Source organism: Stegodyphus dumicola, chromosome X1, assembly GCF_044657685.1.
Source record: "Stegodyphus dumicola isolate Sdum_Otavi_A_Nest chromosome X1, ASM4465768v1".
Classification (NCBI taxonomy): Eukaryota; Metazoa; Arthropoda; class Arachnida; order Araneae; family Eresidae; genus Stegodyphus; species Stegodyphus dumicola.
In genome coordinates, this window is record NC_140780.1 from 107,469,223 (window position 1) to 107,488,458 (window position 19,236).

Here is a 19,236-nt window from a genome sequence, read left to right on the forward strand (position 1 = left end):
CTATCATCCATATTTTTAAAGCACAGTATATTTTTACAGAAACATAAGATTTAGAATAATCATTTTTATAAAAGTCAAATTATGATATATAATATATAATTATTTTATTATAATTCAAGGTAATGATAATGTAATAATGAAAATTATACAGGATAATATTATAATTAAAGAAGTATAATAACAATTATTACACAATGATAGCTATTTATTACTCTTTTTCATAAAATTATGTATATATAACAAAATTCAGCTTCGAAAACACTTAGATTTTCCACTATATATATATAAATAAATAAATGCATTAATTAAACCCAGATACAGGTTCAGGTAAAAGTATGGAGGACCCCAGCGATGTACCATGAGTCAACTGGCGATGATTTCAGTCAAACAGTTAATTACAAACATTGATTAGCATATTATCTTAAATTACTTAAAAAGTAAGTATTTGCCTCCTTAAGTTGTGATCTTTGAACTCAGTAAAAGTAAACATGGAAAAAAGAACGGAAAAAATCCCAACTACATGATTCATGTCCATCCATCCTATTTTGTCAACAACTTGGCCCGAATGGCGCATGCGTGTTTGTGCTCATAGACGCAGCAGTCACGAATAAACTATATATTTAAGTACAGTAAGACCCCGCTTAACGCTGTTTCGTTTAGCGCTGTTTCGGTTTAGCGCTCTTTTATTTCAACCCGGGGATTCCACGAAATCGCTCGCAGCATACGGGGATTCCCCGAAATATTATGCAGCGATAGGTTTCAAATACATATCCGAAAGAGTGTACTTGTATTTCTTGTTTGGTGCGGTATTGTACAGACATATTTTGAAGGGGTAAATGTGGAAGATGTCGAAGAAATAATTCAAGAAGCAGCGGCTGGTCTTTCTAATGATGAGCTCAAGGAATTAACTGAACAAGAAGAAAACAAAAATGTTGACAGCAGTGATTCAGAAGAAGAGCAAAAAGAACTTTCGATGGCGTTTGTAAAAAGGAGTTTGTCTACCATAACTGAAATAATGGATCAATTCATTGAAAATGATCCGAATTTTGACAGGAGCTCAAAAGTAAGGCGTGGTGTTAGAGATGCTCTATCCGTTTATGAAGAACTTTTAAGAGAACAACGCAAAAGAAAAAGGCAAACAACATTAGATGCTTTTGTCACAAAAAGGCAGAACACTGAAAACGCGGAAGGCTAACTAAATATGACTGAGAATTTTATTTGTTTTTTTTTTTAAGAATATTCGTTTTGTTATTTATATATTGTTTTAATTTTTGCAAGAAATAATAATGTGGTATTAATTTGGGCTTTAAGAAATAAATGTTTGGTTTTATTTTTATTAAAAAAACATACTTTTTAAATTTAACACCTAACCAATTTCCTAGCCATCTTTCCCTAACCCCAATATTTACATGTAAAGATAGCCTCGTTTAGCGCTGTTTCGCATTACGCTCTACTTTGATGGAACGTATCCCCCGCGTTAAGCGGGGTCTTACTGTACTTCATTACGAGAGCTCGTTTTTAATAATGAGCTTATTAACGTTTCACTTCCTGCGATTTTAAGAATACATTTAATGCTTATAAATGTAATACGTTGTTCTCAGTTACATATCTATTTTGAACACCAAATTTGATAAGCTTTGGATTATCTTATAATATCATTTTTTACGAGAGTCTCTTCAAAGCTTCAAGTAAAGTATCACTTCTGGTTTATGAATTTTAGCCCAAATCTAGCAGGTTGCTCCCATTGATATAAAAGCCTTAAACATTAAAACTCATAAATATTGTACAATACTTTAGTTTTCCGCTAGAAAATATTATAGGCTTCAATTAAGGTATCACGCCCGGTTTTCCATTACAGATTGTTATGGGCTTCCTGTAGAGTACCAATTCCGGTTGTTCAGTTTTATCCGAAATCTAGTTAACTCTTCAAATGGATATAGAAAAATACGGAGAAAAAGAAAATTTTGGAGGTTTCATTTAAATCGTCCCACACATATATATACAAACAGGCTAACAGACATTGTAAAAGTAATAAAAACGTATTATGGGAACCCTAATCTGTGCTTCTTCACTGAAAACTCACTATCCAGTTTTTGGACCGAAAGCACTACCCCCCTACATATGTATACAGGTTCCTCTACATACAAGTATGTAGTATATATGTTGGAGAGGGGTAAAAATAGTTAGTGCTTTTTTTTTCCTTTAGTGCAGCCGTCAAGGACCTGTAAGGCTTCAATAACACACTCCACCCAAAAAAACTAATCACCTCTTTATATGAATGCAAAAAGATTACATACGGAAAAATGAACTTTTTGGAAGTTTAATGTAAGAGTTTTCGTGGATGAAAAAATCATCCCACAGATATAGACACATAGACAGACATCATCATAAAAATAGTTATAATGAGTGATGGAATCTTAATTCGCGCTTATTCACTGAAAACTCACTATCGAATTTTTGGATTGAAAACATTACCTCCCTTACCTATGTAAATAGGTTGACGGGGTCAAGCTTTTGAAAGCATTTTAATAAAACGACGGGTATTCAATATTAGTATCTTATTCGGATTTTATTGGATTAAGAGAATACTTTAAACTGAAACTCACTGTACCCTAAGTCAAATTTCATACTCGCAAAGAACATCAGAGTATTATTTGTTACATCTAATTGAGTTGTCTACTTTTTCAGAATACTTTCATGCAAGCATCTCGCCACTAGGGGACGGGGACCTTAATTTTTTTACATTTTTTTCTTTCCGAATTTTCTCATTAAGTTGCTTATCGCGAGGTATTTTATACTGTAAGTTTAAAAATGAGATATTTTGATTTGTAGTCTATATTTCGCAATAGACAGAGTTATATATTTTTCCATAGATATGGCTAGAGGCAGTATTTAAATGTAATTTTCATTCCCAAAAATGCAGCGAATAATTAGGCCTATCACAGTGTTATAATAACATTCACATTACTTAATACAGTTAGAACAATCAGCTCAATAAAGCTGAAAATGCTATCAGATTTGCAATCAGTTTATCACATGGTTTCTACATTGTTGATATCGTGGAGTATATCAAAGACATTTTATCTCTGATATGCAAGAAACACATTCGTTTTTGTGAAAAACTTTATGAATCATCAAGTGTAATAGATTTACGTCTAATAAGCAACAAAAAAGTTAAAAAAAGAAGCTTGGAAAGGAACTGAATACGTACCATCATTTGTAGCTCCCCAACCGACAATTATTCCCGTGATGTTATTGTCTGGAGGCGAGTCTGATAAGCAAACACAATCAACAAACTGTCGTGCTGATGGAGTTATCTGTATTAAAGCAATATCATTATTGTAGTTTTCCGGATCGAAGCCTTGTTTTATTACAATCATTTTCACCTGAAAAAGCCGAAAACGTAAATTTCAAATGAATGCCTAAAAATATCATATAAAATTAGTCACATCCTAAAGTTGCGTGACTAATTTTATGTAACACATAAGATTTACTTAATTAATCACATAACACTTACTTTGCGACAAGTATAACAGTTTTTATATAAAGATACACTTTCTAATGAACGTCTTCATGAAAATGATGAATTGTTGGTAAAAAACTGAATGTCGTGTTTAACTTCTCCGCGCTTTTCAGTGTCTTAAAATTCCTGATAACTTGTTTAAACGATGTGTTACACCCACTGCACTCAGAAGAAATTTTGATTTTAAAAATCTGCCGCTTAATCTTTTATTTTTTACGTCATGTTATGTTTAACTTTTTTCAGGAGGTTATCGTCCACTTGTTTTGGCCTTACTGCATTAACTGTGGGAAACTGCCGATTCTGCAACCTTTCACTTATACAAGGGAACATAAGATTTCTAAATTTATCTTTCAAATTATAATATCGCAGTGCTCATAGCAAATTCATAAGAAAATACATCGTTATGCAAAGATTTTTATACCAAAGTGAAATTATGTGAGTAGTTTTGCTTGACATTTTATGTACCTTCTGTAGAGGAATTTTCCTAATTTCTACAAGTTTTTTCTGATTTTAAAGAATTTAAAATCTAAGAATTGCAATAGTCTCTCTCTGTCAGTGATTAAAGGGTACATGATATACCCAATATTATGTGTAAGGCGACATTTATGGAATAAACAAAAAATCCTAAGATTTAATTTATAGCCCATATTATTGTTGTCTTGTCCATATTACATGGAACAATAGTTGTCAGAGCCTACTCTGAAGAGAGGTTGGAATTATGTTTTTCCACCCCCAATTTTTGAGGGAGATCACGCTGGGGGGGAAACCAAGGGATCTTCCCTCTCCATTCTCACCAATACACACATACGAGAGGACTCTCGGCTTGCCGCATATTTTGAGCACCGCCATGCCGGTGCGGCATGGCGACATACTTTCGAACATCCATGTCTTCTCTGGGATTCGAACTCGGGCCCTTCGGTTCCATAGTAGGCTCCCCTAACCGGTATACCGTCTGGGCGACAATTTATAACCCATTATTCTAGCGTTTAAACTTAATCCTCAAAAGATAGTATCGAAATGCAAAAGGTATTGCATTTATACTGTATAATGTCACATACTTTTCAGAGGATGATAGCACAATAAATGTCATGCGATAAAAATGGGCTTTCATCAAACTGCTGTGTAAGCAAGGAAACACCGACCAGAATCGTACATGCATATTTCGGGACATCATCGAAAATGCTTGTAGAAAGAAACTTAAAATACGTTTGTAATTCACTAGTCAGAACCTTTTCTGCTTAGTTAAGCTCATAGCTTATTAACTTCTTATTTTTTTAGTTTATTTTGAAAATTTTGGATTGCAATAAACAGCAAGTCCTCGAAAACGCAGTTATTGTATCAGCAGATGCAGGAGAGAAAGGGGCTTGGATGTTATATGTATTTTACACGCGTGACGAAACTTTGATTAGAGCACAAAATCATGCACTGAAATTATGCTTTTTTTCCAACTTTATCGGATACTTTGATAAGTAAACATTCATCGGGAATAACAGCCCCCGTTTGTTGTTTGGCAATCTCATTACAGAGAATGTCGCTCAGGGTGCAGCGCAGGGGGCAATCGAATTATACTTGCAAGAAAAGGGAAGTTTTGTCTTAATATCGAGGGACGGATCTGAGACTCTCCCATTTCTCTTACCCTATCAATAACTTCTCGAAAGGATTCACGGCTTGACAGTATTTTAAGCGCCCTTATGCCACAAAGACACTGTATACCCTTACAAATATCCGTGCGTTCTCCATGATTTGAATCCAGGTCAAAGGCTATGGCAATGGGCTTTCTTACCACCATGCCAACAGGGCGGCAGAATGAAATTGTATAATTATACATCGAATTTTAATAAAAGCTATTTGGAAAATAAATATACTTTACATTTAGAGCTAAAAATTATAAAATGTGAAACCCTTATGATATAATCTTAGAAGAAACTGTTTTAAAATTTATATTTGCGATACACACGCAGATATTTGGAATAAACTATGGCATTAAATTATATTCAATCTATTAACTTTTCTATCTTTACATTAATGTGCCATTGCGCTCCTTTTGTAAACAGAGATAAGATAATAAGTGTGAGATATTTTTGTTCCGCCGAAAAAAAATGCTAGCAATATGAGCTTATATGTAGAATAAGATATAGAGATATTTAGAACTAACACAGCATTACAGAAACTAGAGAAATATTAAGGGCAGGAAAGTACGTTGAATCATACACGTTGTATTTCAATACACAAAGCAAATGAATTATCATTGATAACGCAAAAATCCGCAAAAATTTAAATCATGCGTAAAAAAAGTCCTTTCTTATTTGTTATTTTTTAAAGAGTGATTTATCTGCTGTCAAAGCAAAAGCTTTTAAAAAAATTAAAAGACTGTTAGTTAATTAATTTTTACTTACAGAATAGATATTTTCAGCTGGAGGAGGATTTTGTAAATAATTGCTACCCAGTATTATTCTGTACAGGTTGGCAGAGTTGCTAAAAAAAATGCAAGGTGTTTAGCAATTAAATATCAAGTGATAAAGCAACAACATTTAAAAATTCGTTCTACCTAAGTTTAAAAACGTACCTGAATTTCACTAGAAATTATAATGTAAGTTTATCATAACACATTGTTCCTAGAATCAAACATTATTTCCTGTTATGATCAGAATGTAAACGGCTTTGAATACTCTTTAAGTATCTTTTTACACATGCATTAATTTCTTGTATAATGCCAGTTGCTCACTGTTGATATATGTCGCGTAATAACAAAGAACTTAAAATAAGAAAGTAAGATATGTTTAAAATGTCCTGAATATTCTTCTTCTACTTTCTTTCTGTCGTTTGATGAACAAGCCTGTAATGGTTATAAACTATTAAATACTTTACTGCTAATTACATATAACATAGTTACAGTAATTTAAAAACTAAATATCTCAGAAGTGAAGCAATTGCATAGATATGGACGATCAAGAATTTCATTCATTCAGTTTCTTTCTTTCTTTCTTTCTTTTTTTTTTTTTTTTTTTTTTTTTTTGGCTTATGTTATGTAAAAGATAAAATCCTACGCAGAAAAAACAGCAATCTGCAACATATGTTTTTGACTTACTTCTTTAAAACAGACTCACTTGTCAAACAGCTTAAAGATTCTCATTCTGATTTTTTAATGCAATTCAGTTTTTCTCGTTTCTTTTCTTTTTTTTTTGGGGGGGGGGAAGGGAAAGCGCAAATATTTTACAGCATTTTCCATCAAAGCGGGTAAAGTTGCTGCTTAAAAGTTAAGAAGGTAACGCAAATTATAGACGAAAAATTGACTTTCAAAAACTAAGAATAAGAGTTCTTTAGATCATCATGGTGGAACAAGACTGCTCAGAATACATAGAAAACCACTCCACAAGAGTAGTCAACAGACAGAGAGAAAAATATTTGCTCTGCAGCGGTGGTTGCAATAAAGTAAAGTTGCACCACTGAGCTAATTAGCTGGTTAACTGAGCAAGCATCAAGCTCTGCTACCAGATTTTTTATGTTATAAAAAGGATTTAGCGCTAGTCTTGTCTGTTGACCTTCTGAGCGATATATCTAGAAAGATATGCTGGCATGTTACGATTTCGCATGATACCTCTCTTGAAGTATTTTTTCCATGATCTGTTGTAGAAACATAAGAGGTACATGGTATTATCAAATATGCTTGTCAGAGTGGAACATGGTAAGCAATCGTATTTAATTCAAACGAATGGATTGATCACAGGAAATGATGGATAATTTAGTTTTTCAGTAAACATCTGCTAAATTGTATGCGAATGTATGTCGTCGTCTTTAAATAGTCCTGGGAAACCATAAATAATTAAAAATAGGTGAAATAAAGCAACCATTTTTTATTTAATTATAACAGCTTTATAACATTTTTTATCAGCTTAATTGTGATTGAATAATTGAATAGACATTTCGTTTTCTCCATTATATTCTTTTGATTATATGCTACGTATTGACAAGACTAACAAGATTTTCACTTGTTAAGTCAAGAGAAAACATTCTTTTTTTTTTTTTTTTTTTTTTTTTTTTTTTGGGTGGGGAAGAGTCTTAAAAAAAGAGCAATAAAAAAAAAATTGGCATTACAGGCATAGATAAATGTTGTTGCTCTTTTTTTCGTTGATGGATTCTTAGAGTTAATTCATAGAAAACGAAATTTCATCGTTTTTACGAAAGGCATATTTCAGTATAAATAAGCGAAGAGATAGAAGATATTTGGGGCAATTTCTACTCACTCACCACTTTACTGTCACATTCAACGTTTTGTAGATGCCATGGTCATTTGTTGACATCTTTGCAATAGCAATATACATTTTATCTATTGCAATAGCAATGATAAAATAATATCACACATTTTAGCTATTCCAATTATGTCCCAGTAAGCTTTAGCATCCAATATTTAGGGAATACATAATATCATCCCCCCCCGATAAATTTATAAATAAGCCCAACCCTCACGAAATACACATCATCAAACATAGATAAAGGTTACAATTATTCCCTTTTTCCATAAATGGGTTATGTTAGGTGTTTTTGAATATGGCAAAGCGTACGAGTGCATCTGCTTAAGGGGAGGGATGCCTTCGTGGAGGATTTTCTAAAAAAAACTGGCTCGTATTCACATTACATATGAAGGACACTCCAGGCACCAATCATGCAGCCAGAGCATTTGCCTGGATCAATATGTTGATCATTTGTCAGTATTCAACTGCCTTAACCACTCGACCACTGGTTGGGCTGTTTATCCTAGGCCGAACAGGTTGACTGTATGCTTGGTTTCTTTGGTGTCCCTCATGTGTAACATGAAGGCGAGCCAGTTAACCTTAAAAGAGTTCTCCACTAAGGCATCCTTCCTATCAGGCAGGCAGCGCAAGTGGCTTTGCTATATTCAAATAACCTAACAGCATTCGTAAAGAGATAAGGGAAATCTGAAAAATCATTGAAAGCGTAAAACCGTGGATTATTAATAATTTTATCACTACTGTGGCTGCCTAAGTGGCTTTTCCACACATTTAAAGGGAAATTACTCTGATAGCCTATGTATGGTAGTAAGACTGCTTTAGTTTAATGACAATTTATATACATTATCAAATTTCTTTTTAAATTAATGCGCAGAATCAAGTTAATTTTCATTCCGCATTTAATGCGTTGAAATGTCGGCATACAGAAGATAAAATGTGCAGTGTGCAATAATAGGGAGGAGAAACAAAGGTTTTGCTTTATTAAGAATATAAATCTTTAATAAAGGACTTATTTACCTTAAGGCTTTAATTTACTTCTTTAACAGAGCTGTATCTGCCATAAACCACATTCATCATTTTATATGATGAATGTAATTTGTTTTTGCTGCAAATATGTTTCATAACTTATTTTTGCTAAATGATCTACTTACCCATGTATGCAATGAGCTGCTGTTAACAGCCAATCTGGAGAGACGAGAACGGCTCCACATGTGTGGTAATATCCTAATGCCGAAAACTTTTGCAGCGATGCCTGAAGAAACATGCATTTGAAATATAATAAAAGAAAATAATTGTAACATAGGGTAAAACAAGAGAAGTAGATACCAAAATTTAAAAAATGTAAATTTGATTAACTAAAAAAATCGGCTGTTGCAGTTTACATGGCTTTTTTTTTTACCTGCTTTACTCACATAATACAGAAATTGGGAATTTATGCAATCACGAAAATTGTAGCCCGAGAAAGTGGAAGAGGACTTCAAAATTAATGGAATAGTGAACCATAGGTGATAAAACGTCCTGTATTACTCACCTTTTCACCTATAACTTTACGAAATAGTTTTACTTACTTTAGGATCCGCGTTCAATAGTGCTTCCTCTAAACGGGAAATAATTCTTCAATGCAAAGAGTTCTTCAACTGAAACTTTGGAACTACTAAAAAAGGCTTTCAGTCAATTTTCAGCACAATTAAACCAAGAAATTGTGATATCTGAGATATAACCCCACTGGGTAAAAATATGTGAGACATAATAGAGAGTGTTTAGGCATTTTTAGAACGATTTTGGGGTCTTTTAATTAATGTTTAAAATGTAAAGATTATTTTTTTAAACGTTTGATTTGATAGTTCTTTCTGGATTACAAGTCTGCACCGTGATTTCCTTGATAAAATAGTTTTTCATAAAATTTCCAGGGTATTGATTTCCATTCCTTTTCCACCACTTTGTAAGGTTCCTTTCTGTTAATTAATCAGGTACTTAATATTTTGAATCTTTACTGTAACTTCTCCTTTCTCTTTTCCCGCCAGAATGCAAATTAATTCGCGTGTATTTAAGGTGAGGTTTTTAGATTGTCAGACAGAGCATATTCTGCCTCTCGAAGCCACGTTACTAGGTTGCTAGAGTAGATAAGATTTGTACACTTTGCATCATATCGTCTGTACTGAATCTTCACGCCCGGTAAGTTTTGAGCCAGCTTCGAGTTAACTGATCGGTGAAGCCTTTCTTTAAATTAAATTTTACATTTGAGTTACAGTTACTTAATCTCGTCATAAGTGACTGCCGTATTGTAAGCATCAGTTGTGCTTTCTGTGTTTATTTAGTTTTAAATAAAGGGTTTTTTACACTCTTCTCAAGTTTCGGTTGCTGTTTAGTGATGATTTGCTTAATGTCTACCGAGAGTTTGGTCGTTATTGAATAATTGCAAAATATGCTAATCGTTATAACTTTTCAGAATACATCAATGGTGATTGGTTTGCGCTTAGAAAGGATGAAAAAAAATTACGTTTTTCAAAAGAAAGAGGTACAATAGTCCATAGATGGAACGTTGAGGGGTTTCACAGTAATATAGTTGTATATTGAAGAGGTATATATGCAATATCTGTTTCAGTCTTTATTTTTTTTTTTAAGGAATACAGTGGAGGTTTTCGAAGTAGACCTTTTGATTTGCCTTGATTTAAATTCTTTGACTTGAAAGTTTCACTCTTTAAAAATCAATGGGATAAAGAAATGGAATTTCTTCCCTAAAATTTTGTCTTGATAATGCGATGAGTCTATTTTAACACTGAGCTACATGCCTTGGCAAAAGTTGATGAACATTATGTTTTTTGGCTTTTTTAAGTTGTAAATCTTAATTTATTATATTTTCATTATTGCTACTGATATAGTTAAAGACTTTGTAGTTGATTTCTGCGTCGGCAGATTTTCTCTCGTTAACAACGTTTTAACTTTAGAAACGTTAGAAACAATATGTATCTTTTTAGGGTATTCGCTTAGAGTCTTTCCATGTAGAAGTAATAAATGACAGTTTTTCCCTTTCCGATTAATAGGTGTAGCTTATTTTGTACTTAAAAATTTTAATACCATGCATTTCGCAACGTTTTTAAACTATGTAATAAGAATATTTCTGTTCAGAAAGGGCAAAAGCAAATCCTTCAATCTATAGCTTTAAACTTGTTTACATGCGACGTTTTGAAAGAAGAATAAATTTAGATGTAGCAAACGCTATTTCTGATTTCAAATAATAAGCTGTTGGAAAAATATTTTATTCCAAAACATTTGAATTTTCAAAATTCTTTATCGAAATCATTCTCAAAATATATAAACATCCTCTATAATTAGATGATGAAAATTTGCATATATGCAAAGGCCAAGCTGAAGTTACTTGCACAAATTTCATTAGCCTTCTAGTCTGTATAAATCTCTAAAATATCGTTTAACTCTCTTTTTTTAATATAAAATTGCGCGTTTTAAATTTGGACAGCAGTGCTCTTCTTTAAAACTTCATTAACTTTACTACTTTTTAAGCTATAGCAAAACGTAATTTGCAGGAAAAAAGTGTATAATAAATATGAATTGAATTTAAGATGAAATAAAGTTAAGATTCATGTAATTCGTCGCGTAATATACAAATATATTTTTAATTAGCAAAGTTAAGATATGTAGCTTAAATAACTAAGAAAAATTATTTTTATTTTTTGCAGGTTTGGAATGCTTTAAAGCTATAGAAAGAGTGCAAAAAATAAAGGAATTAATTTTAGATTTACTCAGAATTAATACTTAGAAGCATAATAAAAGGCATGGGTGGCAAGTAATTACAAAGACGGGGAATTAATATGGAATAAATTGTTAAACACGTTTATTTTTTACGAATACGTAAAATGAAATTCTTATTTTCATCACTTTAATACTAACATGCTGAAGTCAGACAATTGCTTCATGGAAATTCAATTCTGATAAAACTTGTCGCCTTGGAGAAAAATTACTACAAATTATCTTCACCACAGATTGTAGATGCTTATCGATCAATCGGGTCTTTTTTTAAAATTAATTTTCAAATGTGAAAAAAGTTGTTCACATTTAAATGTATTCCTAAACAAAGCGATTATTTGAGAGCAAAAGTTTCCAAGTGAGCTTTCAACAACTTAGAAAAAAAGTTATTAAATCTTTGGATGAGATTTATGTCACATTATAAATTTATTAGCTCCATTTTATATATTTTCTGGCATGTTATTTGTGCTTTCTTTAATGGAAATGAAAATAATATAAACTCGAATTTCAGGTTACTAAAATTTTTAAAACGTAAAATACATATTTAAATGTCTTCGCAGGCCGCTTAAAATTGCTTCGACAGCAGCCAGTTTGAGACATCTGGCCTAGATAAATGAGCAAACTTGCTTCTATTTTATTTGATGACAAAGCCTAATCTAATCTTTGAGTAGAGATAGACATCTGTGAGCTCTGTTTGAAAGGCTTGATTATTGGAAATTTCGATGTATTTTCATGATATGGCATTCATCTTTCAGTACGCAAATATTAAAATTCAGAAAGGTATATCATATTCATAATACATATTTTATATTAATAAAAAATAAATTTATAAATTTTATTTTTAGCTGTTATGTTTTTATACCGTCTGGGGGTACACTTTAAATATTTCTTTAGGTCACTTCATATCATCTAGTGCCCTCATGAATTTTTTAATGTATTATAAAATTGCAACTATTTAAAATGCAGTTAATGTGAATACAGGATGCTGTTCAGTTACTTCTTTTACCATTCTTTCTGTATGTGCTATACTTATGAATGAGGAAAATAAATGATACATTTTCAGAAGTTTTGTAAAATCCCTGAAGGTTTTTGAGGTTTAAATTGAGAATATTTCAATAGTGGCATGATTCAAGCTAGTATTTTTAATGTGATGATTATGAAATTCAGTTGGATCAGATTTTTAAGCTAAGGCTAAATTAGTTATTACACAATAAAACAAATAATTACAAATTTCCGACCGAACTAAAAAAAATCTATTGTATTGAAATTCCACTTCAAGAAATTTCATCTAACCTTAGTTGATACTAGTGGACCGTCTAATTAACATATCATTGTAGCTTCAACTGATATGCACATGCAGCAAATTCCTAAATATAATTCATTATATTTCAGTGAGTAATTTGGTTGAATTTAATAAATGTAAGAAAAATTAGATGATCGTTACAAACTAGGAAAAAAAATATTTTTTGAGAAACGTACTTGAAAAGGAAATTCTCCATCTGCTGCACTTCTTCCGCCAACAATTTTATCGAAAAGAACATTATATTCATTTTGGCTACATTCACTCGACGAAAGCTTGAGAGCTGCAAAAACAGAACAAATGTTACAGTCACTTGAGTCACCTACTGCTGTTCATTTAACAGAGTAAGCAATTTGTTAATGAAGAAAAATTAACTTTATATATGCAATAAATATATATCGGGCGAAATTTATTATTTCACATTAAAGATAATTTAATGAAAAACCTAAAATCCCTTAAAATTGTTAAAGTTTTGTAAAATCTCGAATTTGCGGAATGCGCGCAACTAATGTATTCATACACAATGAAGCGATAAAGCTGATATTCAATCAGAAATTCAGTTTCTGTAAAGGTGGTTCTAAGAAACTGAGCCATCTTTAATAACGAAAAAAGATATTCAATCCAGATAATGATTTATAATTTTCATTAGTTTATGCGCATTTATAATTTAAAAACCATGAGTATGCTAATTATTCACAATCCAAAAACATTAATTGACAACAATTTAAGTGTAACTAATGTAAAGCACAAGGAGGTGGTTAACTCAAGTCTTTAAAAACAGATAAAATTCTATCTTTTAGTTTGATGTTGATTTGAAAGAGAAGAGCGTAACATATTTCAAGAGCAATCTGAAGCTATTCTTCTTCTCTGAAGTAAGTTATGGAAAAATGGGTTTGATACAAGTTTCATGAACCTGAAATTATAAAAATTTTAAATGTGATTTTTAAAAGTATTTTAAGGAATTCCCTTAAATTAGTATTATTATTTAAATCCGCTGCTTTGTTAAATATCATATACAAAACATAATGAAAAAAGGACACTAGACATCTTAGTTATTTACAATTAGGAAACTTTGCCTTAGTTTTATGATACTAAAATAGTACATGAAGAAGATATATCTGTATTCCACTAATTTTCCGGTTTTAGAGGTTTTACTACTGCTTAACTTTTATGAGGCAAAAATGTAGCTTCCAGGAGAAACTCAAAGATTTACTTTTCAATTAAAATCTTTAAGTTTATGAGAATGCATTTCTTACAGCTATTTTTGAACTAAGGCAGGTAGTAATACAATTCAAGCAGCAATACAGACGAGAGGATAAAAAGTGTGCCAAATATTACACGCTTTCCGAAGAATGAATCTCATTCATGAAGGACAATATTCTTGGCATCAATGTAAAAAAAAAAAAAAAAAAAAAAAAAAAAAAAAAAAAAAATTGGTCATTCAGTGCAGGTTCGGAATTCAATAACTACCGATTTGAAGCCTCCCCCCCATAATCACAAGAAAGAAACTGAAAATCATCGGCACTTCTGTTAGCATCAAGCTTGTTTAATGATGTGATGATATTTTAGCGTACAATATGAAGAAAGAAATCTGAAAGTCAGTAGCTTCCGAAGTTCTTAGTCAAATAATGATTTAAATAAAAACAGGATAGTTATGTCAAGTTAGCCGTTAGGTTATTTGAATATGGCAAAGGATACCACGGCTATCTGCCCAATGGGAAGGATGCCTTTGTAAAGGACTTTCTAAGTGAAACAGGCTTGCGTTTACCTAACATATGGAACAACACACACACACTATATATAAACATGCAGTCGGTCGGCTCACGCCTGAGATAGAATTCAAACTTTCAATACTGAGTTGTCTTAACCACTCGGCCGTTGGTGGGGCAAAGATGGATAGACTTCGAAGACCTTCGCAGAAACGATAAACGTTTTTACAAACTAATGTTTCTGATCATCATTTTTAAAGGCATGAGGCCTTATTGCGAATTCTGCTTTACTTTGATGTGTGACCCCGCTCCTTAGTATGCAAACTCAAGAAAATTTTCACATGAAATCGAATTTTTGAAAATATAATGGACAGATTTTATTGAAATTTGGCGTGAATGTATACTTGTAACAGAGAAAGAGAGACACTATTCAACAGTAATTTTAAGTACACATTTATTATTAGTAAAGCTCATAGCGCAAGGAATCCACGTTGTGACATCAAACTGAAAATAAATCTAATATAGGCTATGGTCTCCTCTGGCAGTCAAATAAGTCGCGCAGCCTGACGGTAACTGGATAAGAGGCAGTTGAGGAGGCCCTGTGGCTGTCGACCCCACTCCTGTGGCAAGGCAATTTTCATCTCCGGGACGGTTCACGGAAGGGGATGGCGAGATGAAGTTGCCCGGTAAAGAACGTCCCAGTCCCAAGCGTGCTGTATAGGGTTAAGGACAGGAGATCTGGATGGCCAATCCATGTGGCGAATATCCTTACTTTCCAGGTAATCGTCGACCAACTGAGCGCTATGAGGACAAGCATTGTCGTCCATTAATAGGAGACTGAGGGTCAACTGTGCCACTGAAAAGTCGAATATAGGGCTCTAAGATCTATTCTCTATACCTCATAGAATTAAGAAGCCTTTAACAAACACATGCAAGGGTGTACGTTCGTCCAGCATAAGGCCTACCCAAACCATTACACCTCCACCACCGAAATCAACATTTTCCATGATGAGCAAACATCGGACCTTCTCGCACATAGCTCTAAGTCATGAAGCCTCTAGGCGACTATAGACTGTGAAACCCGGGTTCAAGTGGCAGCATGCAGCTCACGGGAGAGATGGGAAGCTGTAACTATCATGTGTCACCACGATGAAAGTCTCTAATAATGGCCCTCATTCGCCATTGTGGATCTTGGTCTACCTTGTCCAGGTCTTCTCGGTATGGATCCGGTGTCCTGAAACTGTTTTCACAAATTTCTGACGTCACTGGGCGTTACATTGAGTTTCGTAGTCTCCTACACTTGTGATAGGCCTGCCTCCAATCTGCTACTAACTCTTTATCTCATTCCGTCATCCATACGTTAGTGGCTATTCATTTTACCCGATACCTTATAAGGTATTTCTTCCGCCTTCTTAGCATGCCTTCGTGGTGTAGTGGTCAGCACGTTCGGCGCGTAATCGAGAGGTCCGTGGTTCGCGTCCTGTCGAGGGCACTGTTCCTTTTTCATCTCTCTTGCTTCAAAATAACCTAATAGCTCTACAGTGGCACCCGAACTAAAAAAGGTTGTGGATAATAATTATCTACCACCAGGATTTGGCGATTGATTCCCTTAATTCCCAGTCGTCCTTTAAAAGGGGGGAGAATATAAGGTATGTCTCCCACCCTCTTAATATGCCTTCGTGGTGTAGTGGTCAGCACGCTCGGCGATTATTCGAGAGGTCAGCGGTTCGAGTCCCTGCGAGGGGATTGCCCTTTTTTCATCTCTCTTGCTTCGAAATAACAGCTCTACAACCTTATAAAATTTACCCAATTCTTGCGAGGAACACGGAGAATGTCGTGAAAGATTACTAGTGCACAAATCGCCCCTCGTGGGTTTATACCTCCTCGACAGCCACAGCTTCTCAGACATGTCCATATACGCTTACTTATTAGACTTTAAATATTTGCATAATTCTCCGGCGGCATAATTTCTACCTTTATTTTAATACGTTTTGCAAAAACAGACATAATTTGCGAATTCGCTTAATTTTGCCTACGATTGAGTTCAGTATTGAATATTAAAATTCTTAGACGATATATATATATATATATATGGACTTAACACTTATATACATAGTCATAGAGATACTTCTAAGAAGTCTATTTTCAGCCAATTTAAAATCTACAGCATCAAAACGCAGAGAGGAAAAAGAGGAAGCAAAATAAAAAATAATGCGAGATTTTTATCCACTTTGGATACACTTGCATTGAAAAAACAATTGAAATGTTTTTTTGACTCAGACTGTTTTCCCAAGAAACTTCTCAACTGGTTACACTCCTGTACTAATAAATTCCTTATCAAACTAAAAAAATTCATTCAAGAAAGCTACGACGACATACAAATCATTAAAGACATGATTCTTGATTTTAGTCTTTTCAGACTCTCTAATAGTCTCACTCAACGCAAAATTTATTTTAAAGTCAATTTTCTGCATCCGCAGTTTGACAATATTCATTTCTCAAGAATTATCAGAGATTGTAAAGATTACTTCCCCGCAGTTGACACTATACCAATGATTGCATTTAAATATCAAAGGACCTTAAGCAACTTGCTTACTAACCACCATGAAATAGATGAAACTGCAGAATGACATTGTAAGACACCAATTTACAGCAATTACGTAGATTCTCATCACCAGCACATAATTACTGGCAACCTGAATATCATACAAAACCATCAACTAAAAACACTAACGAGTTATGGTACAAAATTTAGACCAGTCAGAAACATGACTACAAATTACTGTTACAAGACTTTCGAAAACAACATCAACGAATTTATAGTTAAAGCAAGCTATCAACTGAATTTTCCCATAGATACCTTCTTAAAATGGAAAGCTAAAATTCTTCAACGCATATCCACAGAAATCAGTCACCTCAAATTTAAAAGTACACTGAACTGGTCGCAACTTACATCTGATATTAGTAAATTAAAACAGCTTTTTACTATTACAAAAATAGATAAAGCAACTAATAACTTTAGTATTATATGAAAACAATTCTACACTGAGATTATTCATAAAGAACTTCTCAACGCAACTACTTATCAATCAGCCAACCTTACAGAAACATCTATAATAAACAGGATTAAAACTTTTCATAAGAAACTCAATATTACTTTCAATGCAAACTACAACAGATTTACTAATCTTTATGCGATTCCCAAATTCCATAAAACACCATTAAAATTTAGATTTATAGCTAATGGAACTAATAATTACAAGAAAAATATAGACTATTATTTTTCAATTCAACTTAATAAAATCTGTAAATTTATTTTCAATGATTGTAACACTAATCATAACTATTGCTGGATCATTCATAATAACACTCCTGTCATTAATACCATTCATACCATTAACATCCAAAACATTAACTGCTATGATTTTGAAAACTTATATACCTCACTTCCTCTAGAAGAAATCTATACCAGTCTACTTGATCTACCAAAACTTTTCCCTAATATACTCAATATCATGACTCTTGACAAATGGAAAACCTACCTAAAATGCACACTTTTTCATAACTACATCAAGTTTCAAAATCAACTTTTTAAACAAGTCAGAGGATTGCCAATGGGCTTACATTCCAGCACCTCGATCTGTAATATCTTTTTATTTGTCAAAGAATTTAACTTCCAAAAAAATCTACAACCACAAGAGTTAAATTACTACAAACACACCTACAGATTTATTGATGACCTTATTACAATTAATAATTTTGGTAAAATTGAAAACTCCGACATTTATCCGAATTGTCTTAAACTTAATAAAACTAATAATTCACAAAATAGCATAGACTTTCTAGATCTTCAAATCATTAACTACAAAAAAATTTTACTTTTTGACAAAACAAGAAACTTCAATTTCAATACTAACAAATTAATAAATTGGAACTCCAACATATCCAAAAAAGTAATTAACAATACTATAATTAATCAAATACAACGAATTAAAACTATATGCACAGATACAATAGATTTACAACGCGAAATTTTGATCCTTATCAAAATTCTCAAAAATAATCTAATTCCCTTTCAATTTATCAACCATTGCCTTAAAAGAGCAGGCGTTAAATACTCACTCTAAATCATTTAACTGATAGGGATATGATAATTTATTCCTAAACCTGAGAAGGCGGTATAAGTTGGATGACTGTCAGTTGAAAGATTTGTATATAGTGTAATTACTCAAATGTATATATTGTAAAAAGCTAATTGTCTTCAGACATATACTGTTACTATACTGTTACTAAAAAAATGGGCCAATTTCCTGCCTTTAGACTGTCTACTAGCTCTTGGATAGCGAAAATGCCTTTTTCCTTTCTTAAATTCTTAATCATTGCGACACGACAATTAGCCAGAAATTAATTAATTTCCATTCACTAGTATTTTTAAAAAAAATCTTAACAGACGGTCTCTCTCAGATAAGAACTCCACAAAATACATCCCTCAAGAATTCAAAGTCCCACCCACTACCATAAATTTCTTCAACCAAGTCTTACCGACTGCTATAATTCAAAGCCCCTACTGCCGCTAAGAATTTTCGGACACCCTACACTTCTGAGTCAGACACGAAGAGAACACACTGCCAACTCCCCCACTAGAAAGAATGTAAGTTACTTAATACCTTTCTGGCCTTTATATCTTCA

General features: G+C 32.9%; 1 protein-coding gene across 2 annotated transcripts in view; it reads right to left on the minus strand.

Moving 5' to 3' along the window:
* The window catches only part of LOC118195903 (trypsin-1-like), a 122,856-nt gene that overhangs the window by 21,461 nt on the left and 82,159 nt on the right, over positions 1-19,236 (minus strand). For both annotated transcript variants that reach the window (XM_085807755.1, XM_035367242.2), the window contains exons 2-5: positions 13,018-13,121; positions 8,925-9,025; positions 5,920-5,998; positions 3,212-3,386 (exon numbers count right to left, since the gene is read on the minus strand). In XM_085807755.1, the coding sequence (XP_085663881.1) occupies positions 3,212-3,386; positions 5,920-5,998; positions 8,925-9,025; positions 13,018-13,121 (459 nt within the window). The remainder of the gene's footprint in view (positions 1-3,211; positions 3,387-5,919; positions 5,999-8,924; positions 9,026-13,017; positions 13,122-19,236) is intronic.